General features: G+C 44.4%; 1 protein-coding gene across 16 annotated transcripts in view; it reads left to right on the forward strand.

Moving 5' to 3' along the window:
* SLC4A11 (solute carrier family 4 member 11) overlaps positions 1–13,629 on the forward strand; it is a 195,605-nt gene that overhangs the window by 135,569 nt on the left and 46,407 nt on the right. For all 16 annotated transcript variants that reach the window (XM_073002135.2, XM_073002130.2, XM_073002132.2 and 13 more), the window contains exons 5-6: positions 3,174–3,405; positions 4,574–4,655. In XM_073002135.2, coding sequence (XP_072858236.2) covers positions 3,174–3,405; positions 4,574–4,655 — 314 coding nt within the window. The remainder of the gene's footprint in view (positions 1–3,173; positions 3,406–4,573; positions 4,656–13,629) is intronic.

Genomic DNA, 13,629 nt, shown 5'->3' on the forward strand with positions numbered 1-13,629 from the left:
CGTTAGTCGGGTGTGGAGGACGTGATCCCTGGTTCCGACTCACATAGAGGTCTTGCTCTTTTTTCCTCAAGGGTGCAGTGGACCAATTAACTTGGCCGGCAGGGCGAGAGAGAATTCTCATGCAAGCCCTGTGATGTTCGGGTGTGGCAACGCTTGCTCAAGGGTAGATGGGCTAATTGTTTGGCCCTGCCAGAGCCCCTGTCCGATTCCAGTTTTACAAAGAAGGAACTGAGGCCGACAGACGAGGACCTGCTTTGAGCCCTCTAAAGCCAGCTTTTAAAGTCATACGTCCTTGGGGCTAAACCCATGGCTTCTTAATCTCTTGCTTACGCTTGTGTGCTAACACGCCTTGCGGCTTATTTTACTCAGGAGACCGATACAGTCGTGCCCCGCTTTACGATTGCCCTGCATTATGACGAAATTGCAATTGCAAAACGATGGTCTAAACGGGAATTTTGTTTTGCAATGATCGGTTCCCTGCTTCGGGAACCGATTCTTCGCAAAACGACGATTTTCCTACAGCTGATCGGTAGTTTCAAAATGGCCACCGGGTAAATAAAATGGCTCCCCGCTGTTTTCTGGGACGGATTCCTCGCCAGACAGCCACCGAAAATGGCTGCCCTATGGAGGATCTTCACTGGACTGTGAGTTTTTAGCCCATTGGAACGCATTAAACGTGTTTTAATGCGTTTCAATGGGATTTGTATTTTCGCATTACGACGTTTTCGTTCTACAGCAATTTCACTGGAACGAATTAACGTCATAATGCGAGGCACCACTGTATCCTAATCCTGGTGGCGTTCTCCTAGATCAAGGACAGAGAACATGCAGTGATCCAAATGTTTCTGGACTCCAGCGCCCATCATCCCTCTACAGTTGCTTAGCCTGTCAGCAGCTCCAGTCTGGCACTTAACAGTTTTGCATCTTGATTCTTGTTGAAACAAATCAGCTACCGGCTTCACCCTATCCTCTCAGTCCATGTTACTCAAAGTGGCCACAGCAAGCAAGGCTGAAAAGGCAACAACGAGGAATCGGGTCTTGGGGTGTGTGGCAGCTCCCAACCTGTGCAATAAGTTACCACTTGAGATACACCAGGCTCCTTCCCAACTTCTGGCCAGGAAATTAGTAAAAGTCAAATTATTCAGTGCAGCCTTCAACAACTGATTCTCTCAGATGCTGTTCATTTTAACGTTCATTTTAATTTTCCTTCTCTTGGCCTGAATGTTAGTCCTGTACTTGCAAATCGCCATGTGACTGCGTGTACAGTGGTGCCTCGCAAGACAAATTTAATTCGTTTCGCGGTTACTGTTGTCTTGCGAAAAATTCGTCTTGCAAAACGCGTTTTCCCATAGGATGCATTGAAACCTAATTTATGTGTTCCTATGGGCAAAAAAAGTCAGAACAAAGTCAAATTTGGTTTACAAAGGGTTTATTAAGTGCACATATTGTGCAGATGATTTCAAAAATTTCAATCAAAAAACATTTAACTTTTTAAACATCATAGAAAAACATTTAAAAATCAGCAAACATGAGGCAGGAACAAAAAAAAACGGAAAACATTCGGCTTGCGAAGCATGATCATAAGAACATTCGTCTTGCGAGTCATCAGCCCCATTGCCAAAACCATTCGTCTTGTGAGTTTTTTTGTCCTGGGAGGCATTTGTCTTGCGAGGCACCGCTGTATTTTGTTATATGGGGGTTTTAAGTTTTAACTTGTAAACCAACCAGAGCAGTGCTTCCACTAAGGTGGAAGTATATAAATCAAATAGATAAACTCTGGGAAGGCCATGTGTTCCACCCTTGTGTAGAGTTTTTACCCTGCCAGTGAAAAGCTGAGGAAAGAGGGAGAGAAAGAGTTTCAACCCATTTATCATGCAGGTACCATACCTGCTGCTCCGTGGCAGGTGTTTCTCAGCAGGTCAGATGCTGTTTCCCCTACTCGCATTGAGCCTCTTATAGCAGGACAAAATACAAGTTCAAGATAGGCGTTAAGAGGTTCTATGTGCATAGGAGTTTACTAAATCATCTCCCCAGTTCCCAGATGGAGGAATCGGGTTTCCTGTATCATCCCCTCTCCTGGCCAAGCGGAGACATGTTGGTTTCAATGATAGGCCAAACAGGGTGGGGTGGGTAGGGGTGTACGTACCTGGCTTGCACCTCTTTGTTTGAAAAACTGGGGTGCAACATCCAGTTGGCAGCTGCCTCGGCTGTCACTTTTAAACTACAACTCTACTTCTGCCTGCATCTTTCCTGACTTAGATCTAAGAAAGGGGTTCCTGGCCAAATCTGTCTTGCCAAGAACTTTTTGACTTTGGATCTAAAAGTAGCTCTTTTTTTTGGCAAAACCCATCTTGGCCTTAATTTTTGGAATTTGAGTTCTTCCACACTGGTACGAGCCTGACGAAGTGGCCTTGATCCACGAAAGCTTACGTATTGCATGACGATTTTTTTTTACTGGTCTGTAAAGGGTTCTCCTGGTGGTTGTTGTGGGTTTTTCGGGCTCTTTGGCTGTGTTCTGAAGGTTGTTCTTCCTGACGTTTCACCAGTCTCTGTGGCCATGGGCATCTTCAGAGGACAGCACTCTGTGCTCTGGTGTAGTTTGCTTGGGAGCGGAGTATTTATAAACAACCTTCAGAACATGGCCAAAGAGCCCGAAAAACCCACAACAACCATTAGATCCCGGCCGCGAAAGCCTTCGCAAATACATGGATCTCCTGGTCTTGCCTTTTATTTTGTATTGGCCACACGACTCTCCTTTATTTTATAGCAAGACAGTATTCTTGCTCTTTACCTGGAAGATCTTAGCGCGCAGAAATAAAACAGCTATGATGGGCTTCAGGGTAGAGTTATTTGTCGCTCCATGACAGCAGGATTCTGTTAAAAAATAATTGTGCTGTGGGGTGTCGTGGTGTTTTGTGGCGTATTGTGGCTGTTCAAATGGAGGACAGTTGTTTTGTCTATCTGGTTGCCGATTCTTAGCTGAATGAGCCAGCTGGAAACTTGAGAACCAGAGAATGTTGAAAGTGGGTTGGCACACACACAGTTTGAAGCTGAATAATTTTTTTAAAAAGGCATTCTTGTTGGGCACGGCTAGCCTTAAATCATAAATGAGGAAACTCAAGTTCTCTGGAGCCACTTTGAGAAAGCACTCCTAATTTTCCTCTCTTGTGCAGTACCTAAAATTAAAGAATTTTGAAGAGGAAGTCAGAGCTCACCGTGACCTTGACGGGTTTCTGGCGAGAGCCAGTATCATCCTGGATGAGACGGCAACCTCTCTGGATGACGTTCTGCGGGAGATGTTGAAACACTTTGCGGAAGATTCAGACAACGCAGAGCCCAGCTGCAACTTCGACAAAATCATGAGCACTTTATTCACCGATTCGGGGACCCCCCGAGAAGGGAATGGTAAGAGAAGGGTCCGTTCTTCCCGTTAACGTCTTGACGTGGGAGCTGGAAAGCTTGCGAGACACGGCGTTTCTGTAAAATGACTGTTACTTCTTAGTGAACAAGCGCTTTCCTGAGTGTAGAATAACACTGCAGGGTCCAGAGCTTGGAAAAGTTACTTTTCCAGATGACCTCATCCACCGTTCTGGGAGTTGTAACTTAAGGAATTTACTTTCCCAAGCTGCTCAAGAGTCTTCAGGCCGCTGTCCACTGCTGAGTCCTCATCTGTGTAAGATTCTTGAGGGAGCCAGAAGCATAACTTGTGATGGACAAAGGGTGGGACTGGAATCACATAGATCTCCAAGAATCTTTTGGGATCTTTTCAGTCATCTGTGTTCCTGGAGCAAAAAAAATGGGTAACCCAGATCCACCCAAGCTATTTTTCTCAGCATAAACCCTCTCAGAGTTTTAAGAAAACTGAAACAAAAATAAAATAAAAACACAGATTAGTGAATGGTTATAGGTGGTTCTTGAGATGTTTGTCCCAGTTTCTGGATTATTTTAACCAAAAGTCTATCTACGGCTGATTCCATGCCATTGATGCGTGGCTAGCGTGTGCCCAATGGCAGTCTTGGCATGCGCCTGGCGTCTTGGCAATTAGCAGCAGTAGCTTTTTGGATTCGTCTTGCACAGATGTAAATATTCAGTAGGATTTTGGCCGTTGCGTGCTTAATCTCCTCATGTTGCTTAACCCGTTGCAGCTTCCTACTGTTGATGCTTGCTTGCGACTTTGATCCAAGCCAAACTTTCCGATCCCAGCTGGGCACCAAGTCCTAGAATGCTCAACCTGGATTTAAATAATGCAATCTGAAGCAAGCCGTGAGAATAACGAGAGGCGTGTCCCTCCAAAGAACCTTTCCTAACCCATCTTTGGCACTCTTAACCATTTCTCTTCCTCCTTCCTCTTTGGAAAGTAAGGAGAAATAGCAACACATCATAGCAGCCATTTTAAAAAATCCTGTCACCTTCTGTGCTGGTCATAAGCTGAGATAATAGAAGGGGAACCTTTCTTTTTAGAAAAAAATAATAGTTTTCAGGAGAACTCAATGTCAGCAAAGGGACAGCGTCACATCTGATCATTTTTGCATACAATTGAAGTAACCCCCCCTTTTTTCCCTTCTTTCGACAGTTCACCTCTTGTCCGATACAATTCAGGGTGTCACAGCAACGGTCACCGGGGTACAATATCAACAGTCTTGGCTTTGTATCATGTAAGTACACATTGTTTTTGATATTTCACTCCCAGCTTTGTTGAGTCTGTTTGTTGCAGAGTTTTTATGGGGCTGTACTGTGTTTTTTTGGGGGGGGGGTGTTAATTCCTTGGTGCAAGAGAAGTTTTTCCAAGGTGGGGTGACGGTGAAGGAACAGGTTTACAATAGGGCACAACTATTTATCAGCTCCATTTGGCATTTTTGCGAATAGGTGTCAGCATTGTGTTACAATATATTCATGCATCAGCCCACTAAGAAACTGTAATTTCTGCATCAGCCCACTAAGAAATCCGGTTTTCCAGAGGCTGTTGTGTTCAGAAACACAGTCTCTCTCCCAAAGTACAGTGGGGTCTTGACTTGAGAACTTAATCCGTATTAGAAGGCGGTTCTCAAGTCAAAAAGTCTGTAAGTCAAGTCTCCATTGACCTACAGTGCATTGAAAACCGATTAATCCCGTAACAGGCCATTTTTGTTCCATTTTGGTTTTTTTCTGTTCTGTAAGTCAAATCTCAGTCTGCAAGTCAAACCTACATTTTGCGGCCAGAGAAGTCTGTAACTCAAAAAATCTGTAAGTCAAGCCGTCTGTAAGTCAAGGGTCCACTGTAACTCTTTGCTGTCATGATTGATTCCTGGTCAGTCTAATTCAACCTGGTACTTTCTAGATGTGTCGGACTCTGCTGGCTGGGGGATTAAAGTAGTTCCAGTCAAACACAGCTGGAAAGAACCAAGTCATAGAGAATTTACATAGATCAGAGGTTCTCAGTTGTGGATTAACACAGTTAGCTTAGGTGGGATAAATTCTCATTGCTGGCTTTCATTATAATTGTGGTTATTTGCTATCAAGTCTCATCCAACTTAGGATGCCTCTAATAGGGTTTTCAAGATAAGAGATATTTAGGAAATGGTTTTAGCAGTGCAACACACACACACCCCAGTGTGTTTCCTGTGCCGAGGGAGGGTTTGAACCCAGGTCTCCAGAGCCCACCACTCCATCCAGTACACTGTATAGGACCTAAATCTTATTGCAGAAAACAACATGTAAGGCAATGGTACAAGTGTTGTTTGCTTCCCCCAGGCTGGACATCACACACTGAATTATGCTGTTAGTCACACACGGTGGGGGAAAGGATTTGATCCATGGCGGACAGCCTGAGTAATACCTCCCACTGTTTGTGTGATTGCCCGTACATGAGTGTGCTAAGCAGATAGAAGTCTCTAAGTGTGATGCCTCATCTTCCACTAACTCCTATCTGTGATGGATTACATGGCTTTTGATCGCAGGTGATAGTCATGTATAAAGATGGCCAAGCAGTTTGTGCCGATTCGACAGATGGCCGAACACGTATTCTGCAGTTCCGCACCCCGCTGTGTCCAGTGGGTGCCCACTCAGAAGCGGCGTCCAAGTTTCCCTGCCCCATGTCCTCCAGTCCGTGCCTCTGAATGGACACCAACCAGAGGGGTGGGGTGTGGAACCATGGAATACCTGCTTGGCCGTCCAACAAACCTACTGAACCCTCAGTTTGTGCCCAGCTCTAAGCACTTGAGATATTCAGCATTTCTTCTCCTCCGCTCTTTTCCGTGCTCACCAACTTCCTGTTTGCAATAAACAGAGTAGTAGGGTGTCTTATAAGCAAACCATTGGCTTTCTCAGAAAAAAAGGAGAATTCTTGAGTCTGTCATGGTGGGAGTCCGTTAGTCCTTCAAAAGATCAGTGTAAGAGAGGTTTATTTGCTTGTTTGAGTTATATCCAACCTTTTCGCTTAAAACTGGAACCCATCTGCAGCTCAGAAGAGAAAAGAATGGCCACCAATGCAGACGGTGTTGAACTAGAGGATCTGATGGTCTGGATTTAATATAAAGCAACTTCTTCTGTTGCTGGTTTTGGTAATTTCCTTATAAGTAAACAAGAGATTCCTTTCAAAAATCGGTTGCTTTCATACATGGTTAAGTCAAGGAGTTCAGGAGCCAGGATATAACAAGCTCAGAGCTTAGAAGTAAATACTTACAAGTAACAAATTACTTGTAATTCTTATAGATTACTAATAATTAATTGCTTTTTTACAGTAACTAAGGGAATACTTTTATATTTTGCATTCATTACATGAATCACATGATCTTAGTTACCTTACATGAATAACTTTAGGAGGAATAAAGTCTTTCTGCAAAGGAACTGTATCTGTTTTGGTTATTCTGTAGATGCCTCAGGTGGCCCCACTATCTGGGTATGTTTCCCACTAAAGACCAGCAGCCTGCAGTATTTTGATTTTTTTAATTAACTGTTAATTGATTTTTGAATATCAAGTAATTTGTTTTCCTTGTTTAATTTTAAGAGTTTGAGATTAACTTTAAAATTAGCCACTAAAATGGCAATTGACATCTAGAGGGGATTAGAACCAATTTCCCTTTAAACTAATTTTGTCTCTTCTGAACACAACCAGCTATGTACAAGAAGACAATTACAGTATTGATCATGTGTACAAAGCCACTTTGGACAAATTTGATTGTGAAAGAATTTGAGAAACAGTAAGCCTAGATGTACTGTTTTTTGTGGGTTTCGTACGTGGAGTGCTCGCTTTTCTTAGTGGAATTGGTATCTTGGGGTTTAATCAATTCATTAAGCAAATGTGTTTCCATCCTAAATATTTTCCCAGTGCGAAAATGATACAGACTCTGCAAATATCTTTTATTTAAGCATTTTCTTTTGCCCACAATGCGTTCTCAACTTCCAAGCTGTCCTAGGGGTAGGTCTTGGGTGAAAAGAATACAGTGGTGCCCCGCATAGCGACGTTAATCTGTTCCGGATTAATCGTCACTATGTGGAAACATTGTTAAACGGAACGGAAAAACCCATAGGAATGCATTAAACTTCATTTAATGCGTTCCTATGGGGCCCAAACTCACCGTTCAGTGAAGTTCCTCCATAGCACCGCCATTTTCGTGCCCTCGGTAAGCAAGGAAACCGCGAGAAAATGGTTGCGGTGGCCATTTTGGACACCCGGCGGCCATTTTGGAACTGCCGATCAGCTGTTTTAGGAACATCGCAATGCGAAGATCGGTAAGCGAAATGCTTACCGATCATCACAATGTGATGTTTTGCCCATTAAAACATCGCAATCCGATCGCATTAGCGATCTAAAAAAATAGATCGCTATGCAGATTCGTCGTTAAACGGTGTGCTCGTTATGTGAGGCACCACTGTAACATTTTCTTCTGCAGTGAGGACAAACGAGGTATCTTCGAGGTTGCCAACCTTGAGTCCCAGGATCTTCTTGGGCTACAACTCCAAGAAATCCTGGCCAATACGAGCTAGCGGTGAAGGCTTCTGGGAGTTATAATCCAAGAAAGTAGCTTTCCTAAGCTGCTGAAAGGACTCTTTTGATAGAATGCATGACCCAAGTGATGGTATTCTTTCCACAGATCCTGTTGGTTCCATGGGGAATTTTCTCCCTTACCTCCTGTGGTTCCACCCAATTTAATAAGTATGGGTACGTTTGTGTTTTTTGCTCATGGCTTGGTTGATCCGTGGATGGACTAATTGAAAGAGAGACTGCGATGAAGCTGGTGGGCTGTTATTTTATTCTTGAATTAAGAGAAGCTTTTAATAGCTTAGCCAACTGGGGGACAAACTATAATGGTGTCTTTAAAACCCATAAATGCAGGGTGTGAAAGGCGAAATCATTAAAACACTTGGAATGGGTCAGCTGAAAGAAAAATCTGCTCCCTCTTTTTTAAGGGCCGAGGAGCAGGAGGAGAAAGTTCCGTGTAGGTTTTCCAGCCATGGGTGTTCCGCAACCCATCATCCCTTTCAGGAGCAGCACCGCTGAGCAAGCTCTGATGTGCTACAAGGAGAACGGTGTGCATCTATCATCTCCGTTGTCAACAAAGAGGGGATTAAAGCTGCACGAAGCCAGTGCTGCACACAGCGGGAGAGAATTGTGTTTGTGGCTTAGAAAAGGAAAGGGGGGGGTCTTCTGTTATGGCGTAAAAAACTAAAGCTACCGAGAAATATTTTTTTTAATATTTTGCATACATTCTCGCTCCCTCCTTTTCAAAGACACAAAAATGCCCCTACGAGCCTTTCCTCCCTTTACTCTGCCTGCAAAATACTGCAGCGAACACTTGATTTTTTTTTTTAACAAAGCAGTCTTGATGATATCTTTGGAAATGGACTGGCCAGCATACGGCTAGCGTGTTCTTGCTTTCAGATATGCACACCCTCTCCGAAATGTGCTGAGTTCTTGGGTGACCATCGCAAGGATGAGGGCCCGACCAAGCCTTGAAACCCGTCAAAAGCCTAGCAGAATTATCTCATTCCGGTTGGTTTGTTTCCCCAAAATGGCCGGTGCAACTTCAGCTGGAACATTCTCTCTGTCGGTTCTGACAATTGCTTTTTCCTTATGCCATCCTGTCACAAATTGGTACCCTCCCTGTGTTTTGAACTACAGTACCCATCGGTCCTTGGGCAAAGTGACCAACAGCGATAGTGAGTGCTTGGATTTCAATAGGGTAACAAACCAAAGTGAACTGCTCATGTATTTCAGGTCAGGGATAGTGAGCTTCTGAGGTTAGCTCATGCAACACCCCTGGGGCTTCAGGGGAGGCATCTCCCTTCCTCAAAGCCCCCTCCCAGATGGTATATGGGGTGGAATACACCTCACCCCACCCCAAGAAATCAGGCTGGGAACCAGCGTGAGCCCTGAGCTGTTCTTCCCCAGAGGCAGCCGGCTGCTTCAGATAAGGAGCAAACATCTGCCTACGCCTGCCTCCTGCTGATGCAGCCAAGAAACATCAGTCCGAGCTCATGAGGGATTTGCTTTACACTTAAGTAAGTGGCAGGTTCACATGCCAACGAAGTCTTTCTCCATCGGAGGGACAGAAAACAGCAATGAAGCTGCATCTGTTATTTAACGCACCAAGATGTTGTCTATGAACATTCGGTGCCATTTAAACGGGCCATTTAAGGTGTGTGTGTGTGTGCCGGGTTCCCCCCCCCCCCGGCGAGCAAGAAATACATGCTGGGACCAATCTGATAAGGCTGGTGGATATGGGGGTGGGGTGGGGGGCACGTGCTTGTAGCTCTCTCCATTTCCTTCACATCATCAAACATGTTCTCTCCTTACGGCCGGTTTCTCATTCATCCGTGCAGAGAGAAGTATTTCGTGCCTTCATGTCCATTGATAGTTTTTGAGAATCTGGGAGTGACTTGACCACCAAAAGCTTATTATGCCTGGTCTTTATGCCTTCGAGAGAAGCCATTCCGCTTCGTAAACCCACCCACCCACCCCATGTTCTTCTGCAGGGTTTATAATTCTGTGGAATGTGATGATTTTGTTGACGGAGAAATTTCAATCCTGGTGACTTAACAACCAGCTGACCTAGAGGATGGCAATGTGGTTTTTTTAAGTCCCCCTGTTCTCATTGTGACAACTCTGGGGGGTGTCTGCTTACGTAGAGGGTTTTGTGCGATTTAATAAGATACAAGTTATTCTTGAATTGAGAGAAGGCTTTTAAGAGCTTAGCAAGTTGGGGGACAAACTTTAATTTTGCCTTTACTGTAAAAACCATAAAGATATAAAAAAATAGGAAAAACACAGGGTGCGGAAATCAAAAATACAGGGTGTGAAAAGCAGAAGCATAAAAGCCCTTGGAACTTGCAAGGTAAAATAAAAGCCTGGTGGTTCTTCTTAAGGGCCTAGGAAGAGAATTTCAGTGTGGAATTTCAAGCCAGCTTTAGATGGTGCAGTGTTTGCCAATTAGGAGATTCAGTGTTCAGAGTTGAGGTTCTGGGATCTTAGTTTTAAGCACAGAGACACACTAGAAGCGCCGCTGGGTGAACAATGCAGACCGTCAGACGCAGTTGGGCTTTGTGTCGCTACTGAGTGTTCGATGCCCTGGAATGTGTTTCTTTTGCACAGCAAAATTTTCAGTGCTTTTGTGATTTTTTTTATGGGTGCTTTTGTGATTCCCATCTTCCATACAGCTGGGCAAAAGAGAACGAAGCGAAAGTGACAGCAAATCCAGAATGTGCTGGTTCTTCTTCGTGGCCCCTGTGAACCACACTATGGGTAACCTGTGCATGCGCGGAGCCTTGTCGAAATATTCTAGAGCTTCTGTGGTAGCAAAGGATAATGCATTAGCATATATCCCTCTCCCCCCCCCCCCCGGTTTATGTACCTTGGCACCAAGGCTCTCCCTTCAGTTTCTTTCAACCGCCACGTTGAGAGCCTCGCTCGTTGCTTCTGTGAGAAATCTGAAAACGAAAGAAGGGAAGTTATTGAACTTATTTTTATTATTATTATCCTTATTATTTTCAAAAGATACGCACCAGCCTTAAGGCCTACTGAACTTGCGGCCTTAAGGTCTTGACTACCTTTGTCTCCAGTTTTACCCAGATAAGGTTAAACGTTTTGTTTGTAGATATTTCTTTTCTACCCAGGGTTGTCTCCCAGTTCCACCTATTCCAACCTTTAGTTCTTCCTTCTGTTTTCCGTCTCCTTCTCCATCAACAAAGGATCCTCCATGCTCTGGATGCAAGTCATGCTCTGGCTTTTACATAGTTCACACTCAATCCTTCAGATGCTCAACTAGACTTTTTATCAGCTACCAACTTCCTGCCAACGGTCTTCAAGTTACCTCTCAGAGAATATCTAACTGGGCTGTGTCTATCATCCAGCTTCCTTATCAGCCTGCTCGCGTTCCAGCGCCACAGAGTATCCGCCCTCATTCTAGGGCGTTGGCGGCATCTACGGCATTTCTTCGGGGTGTCCCCATACCAGACATCTGCACCTCTGCCACATGTTCACAGCCTTCCACGTTTATCCATCACTACACATTGGATGTTCGGCAGTAATCTGATGCTGCTTTTGGGCGTGCTTGTGTTATCATCTATTTATATTTATTTATTATTTATTATTTTATTTATTGGACTTATATACCGCCCCATAGCACTACAAGCACTCTCCGGGCGGTTTACAATTTTAATTATACAGGCTACACATTGTACCTTGGCAAGACACCCTCCTCCAGGTACGGTAGCTTTTTAGTCACCCATAGTGTGATTCACAGAGGCCACAAAGAAGAACGACAGGTTACCCACCTGTAATTGTAGTTCTTCAAGTGGACCTCTGGGATTCACACATCCCGACACGGCCTCCCGACTGTCACACCCTTTTTTTAATTTGGCGGCTGACCTAACTGAAGGGAGAGCCTTGGCGCCAAGGTACATATACCAGAGGGGAGGGTTCTATGCGAATGTATTTGCCTTTTCTCTACCGCAGAACCTCTAGAATCTTCCGACACAGTGCAGGTTACACATATGTGAATCACAGAGGTCCAATTGAAGAACTACAATTGTAGTGATGGATGGAAGTGATTGCTGAACCATAAAGAAGGCTGACTGCCGAAGAATGGATGCTTTTGAATTGTGGTGCTGGAGGAGACTCTTGAGAGTCCCCTGGACTGCAAGGAAATCAACCTTGAATGTTCGCTGGAAGGACAGATCCTGAAGCTGAGGCTCCAATCCTTTGGCCATCTCATGAAAAGAGAAGACTCCCTGGAAAAGATCCTGATGTTGGGGAAAGTGCGAAGGCAAGAGGAGAAGGGGACGACAGAGGACGAGATGGTTGGACAGGGTCACTGAAGCTACCAACACAACTAAACAACAACAAAAAGCTGTTGTTTGCTTCCAGTTTGCCGAAAACGCTGCCACTTTCCTTTCGACTGAAGTCTAATAGTGAAAAGATCGGTCTCCTTCGAGCGCAGTTATTAGAAGTAGGAAAAGAGAGGGTTATTTATTTTAGTAAAGCTGCAGAGTGGCCAAGTTACAGGCAAAAATAGCCATTGGCCAGCTTTAAAGTAGCTGCTACAGTGCTGCACCAGTAAGCCAGCCAGTGAAGTTGTCCTTGTGGGGGATGAGGGATGATCTGTGACCCAAGAGGCAACGGGATACGTTCTGGAACAAGAGATGGGATTCCCTCTGAGCCAACACTTGCTGGCCGAGCAGCAAGCGAAGAAGCTGGCAGAGAGCCGTTTTGCTTTTTTCTGAACCATTAATCTCCAGAGGACACATTTTCCCACCTCTGGTGTAGCCCAAAATGTGCTGAAGAATGCTGAAATATTCCTGCATTGGATTGAAAAGTAATTTTCTGCCTGGACTCGGGAAGCGGCTTCTGTGGTTTGGGGTTTGAATTACTGAGAAGAAGCCAGATCATTAGCATACAGTATTTTAGAAGAAGCAGGCTGTTTCGTCTAAGATGTTTGAAATGCCATAATTAATGAGATGCTATGCCCTGGAATAATGCAGTAGAATGCTTTCTGCGCGCTTTATGTTCTATTATCTTGCCATTCCCTCATGGTTGTTGAATTCTACACTCTCGTACACGCATAAATACACACAGAAAGAGAGAGAGAGACCTCCATAGCATCCACAAAGCTCTTCTCCAGCAGCACATTTCAAGCAAATCCCTTTTTTGGTCAGCTTTTTAAAGAGAGACCTTAGTGTGTTAATAATATGTGAGAAACACCCCCCCCCCCGACAAAGCTCTTATGTGGTCTCCTTGAGCGTTGCTAAAGCCATTCCTCCCGTAACATGTATATCCAGTTTTCCTCCTGTTCTGCCTTTATATTTTATCTATTTAGAGCCTGTCTTGTCCATCTAAAATGGCAAAACCAAGGCTGTTGTAGTTTCAACATAACATGAGGACAAGTAACATGTGGAAAAGCCACAATGATAAGAAAAGTGGAGGTCGGTAGGAAAAGCGGAAGACCGAGCATAAGATAGATTCACAAAGTACGCTTAAAGCAGTTTGCAATGCGATTATGCAAGCTATACCTTGCCACCCCCACTCCAAGTGAACTTTTATTGACATCCAACAGATGGAAGACTGAGTCAAACCTGACCCGACTCCCTGAATCTGCTGGGATCGAACTCAGGTTTATGAGCAGAGCCTTGACTGCAGTACTCCAGTTTAACCAC

The sequence above is a fragment of the Pogona vitticeps genome, chromosome 5 (assembly GCF_051106095.1).
Source record: "Pogona vitticeps strain Pit_001003342236 chromosome 5, PviZW2.1, whole genome shotgun sequence".
Taxonomy (NCBI): Eukaryota; Metazoa; Chordata; class Lepidosauria; order Squamata; family Agamidae; genus Pogona; species Pogona vitticeps.